This window comes from Nansenia antarctica (assembly GCF_963989245.1).
Source record: "Nansenia antarctica genome assembly, chromosome: 4".
Taxonomy (NCBI): Eukaryota; Metazoa; Chordata; class Actinopteri; order Argentiniformes; family Microstomatidae; genus Nansenia; species Nansenia antarctica.
The window spans coordinates 64,293,622-64,295,762 of record NC_137689.1 but is presented as its reverse complement, the minus strand read 5'-3'; the positions used below and the strand labels follow the sequence as shown (position 1 = coordinate 64,295,762).

Genomic DNA, 2,141 nt, shown 5'->3' with positions numbered 1-2,141 from the left:
CACCGAGGTCACAGGGTGGTTTCATCCAATCGCACATGACTCCGCTGTGGAAACGCTGTGATGTTTCGGGCCCGACATCTTACCATAGACCCAGCAGAACGTGGAGAAGACAAAACTATTAAACAAACAGGTAGATTCTGTTGGACATTTCTGGTCTATTCATCAGTTAATGTGTGCGTAGTGGGAGTGTCTGTCTGAGAGCAGTCTTACTGTCCGCCCTGTGTGTGTACCAGGCATTGGGTGGGTGCCCTGAGCCCTCCATGGCCCCGGGGGGCGCTAGACATCCGTGCTGATGCTGCAGCTGCGCGTTAGCATGTCCCTCATGGTGACCGAGCGGGTGAGGTTGAGCTTGTGGTAGGGCAGGTCGAGGGGCAGGCCTATGGGCAGGTCCAGGTCGTGCTGCTGGACGCTGCGGTAGCTGATTCGCTCGCCGCCGTTCCGGAGCCCCGCCTCTGGCTGCTGCAGGTAGAAGGGCAGCTCGTAGTGCGTGCAGGACGGGCAGAAGGTCTCAGAGCGTGTCAGCTTGCGTGCCGGCGGCGGCGTGAAGAGGGCGGGGCCGTTGGGCATAGAGGCGGCGGCCGACGCCGCCACGATGTTGTGGTTGGAGTGCACAGGCGGGAGGCGGGACGTCACCGCGAAGTCGGGCTCCTCCTCCTCCGACTCCGACTCCTCCTTCTTACAGCAATAATACTGTCAGAGACAGAGACGGGGAGAAGACATCCATAATCAGTACATCACTAAGAATACGCCCTATGATATCCATAGTCTATCCACTCAATCAATATCTGTCTGATCAAGGGGAAGACTTCTGTTGCCGTGCTCTTTTCAGTCGGATAGCCAACACCAACGCTAATCACAGAGCTCGAAGAAAGAATTGGCAGTCGATGCACCGCTGAGGGCTCTAAACATCGTTAATCAGACATGTTTGACCACATTAGTCAGGGAATGAACAGATTAGCGACTTGGCAGCGTGTTATATGTTTATATAGAGTTTAACCTTCAAAAACCTACCGGGGAGGCACACTTTGAAGCTCGGTGGGTAATTAGAGTGGATGACATTGAGTGGGATTCTGGCAGAGTGCTGACCAGCGATCAGAGAGAGATGGAGAGATTTGAGAGAACGACGGAGGAATTCGTACTATTATGTGACACTGAAAAAAGGAGCCAGGTCTCTTTTAGCTGAATAAAATCGGAGTGGATGGTTGGTTAATTAAATGTCCCATCGTTGTGACCTAGTTGAAGGCTCTCTCTACACATACCCAGTTCTACATTCTGACGGTTTGATGATGACAAACTGTCAGATATTTCATATCCAAAGAATATCACTGGACCATAACATCCAGAGATTTCTGTAACGTTCTGTACCGAGAAACACACGAGCTGGGAAAGAGAATTTCTAAGAGGGATGAGGATGAGGGATCAGATACGTGGTATCTGTGGTCGATGTTGGCTTGTGATGTTGTGAAAAAGATAAGTACTCAAGATAAGAGACAGTGGGTCAGTTGCTAAGTGTGACATCATCATTAATGGCCAGTCTCCTTAGTGAACAGAGGTGAGGAAGGGCCGGTAACCCTTTACTTGATTTTTACCTGCGATTAAGCGGGTACTTACTGAAATGTATTGGGACAAAATGTTATTTCCTGATAACAGATTCACTGACTCAAGCATCACGATGAGTCATTTAGTATCGGGTTCGGGTATGTTACCAATGGTTCTGCTTGTATTGAGGTAAATACCAGGAAGAATCCCTTGTTACCACAGAGTTACCAACAGTTAATACCAGGTGAAACAGAGCTGTGGAATAAAGACTTAGTGGAGGGTAGAAAGGCTTACCTGCAGTCTACAGTAACACAGGACTGCGATGATGCACAGTAAGATAACTGTAGCTAAAATTCCGCCTGTGATGACCACTGTCCCGGCTGTCATTCGAATGCCTCTCCATCAACACCCTGCGTCGAGAGAGAGGGAAAGAATGAGAGAGAGAGGGAGAGGGAGAGAGTGAGAGAGAGAGGGAGAGAGAGGGGGTGGAGAAATAAAGAGAAAGAGATAGAGAGAGAGAGAGAGAGAGAGAGAGGGTGGATGGAAAAAGAAAGAGGGAGAGAAAAGATAGATAGATAGATAGATAGATGGAGAAAAAGACA

General features: G+C 49.3%; 1 protein-coding gene across 1 annotated transcript; it reads right to left on the bottom strand.

Annotated features, from left to right (window-relative positions):
* Positions 1-276: 276 nt before the first annotated feature.
* On the bottom strand, positions 277-1,926 carry fam163b (family with sequence similarity 163 member B; the record flags this gene model as incomplete). The annotated part of the gene is made up of 2 exons (XM_080530425.1): positions 277-690; positions 1,834-1,926. 2 exons carry the CDS (start codon positions 1,924-1,926, stop codon positions 277-279), a joined length of 507 nt encoding a protein of 168 aa, XP_080386551.1.
* Positions 1,927-2,141: the final 215 nt, after the last annotated feature.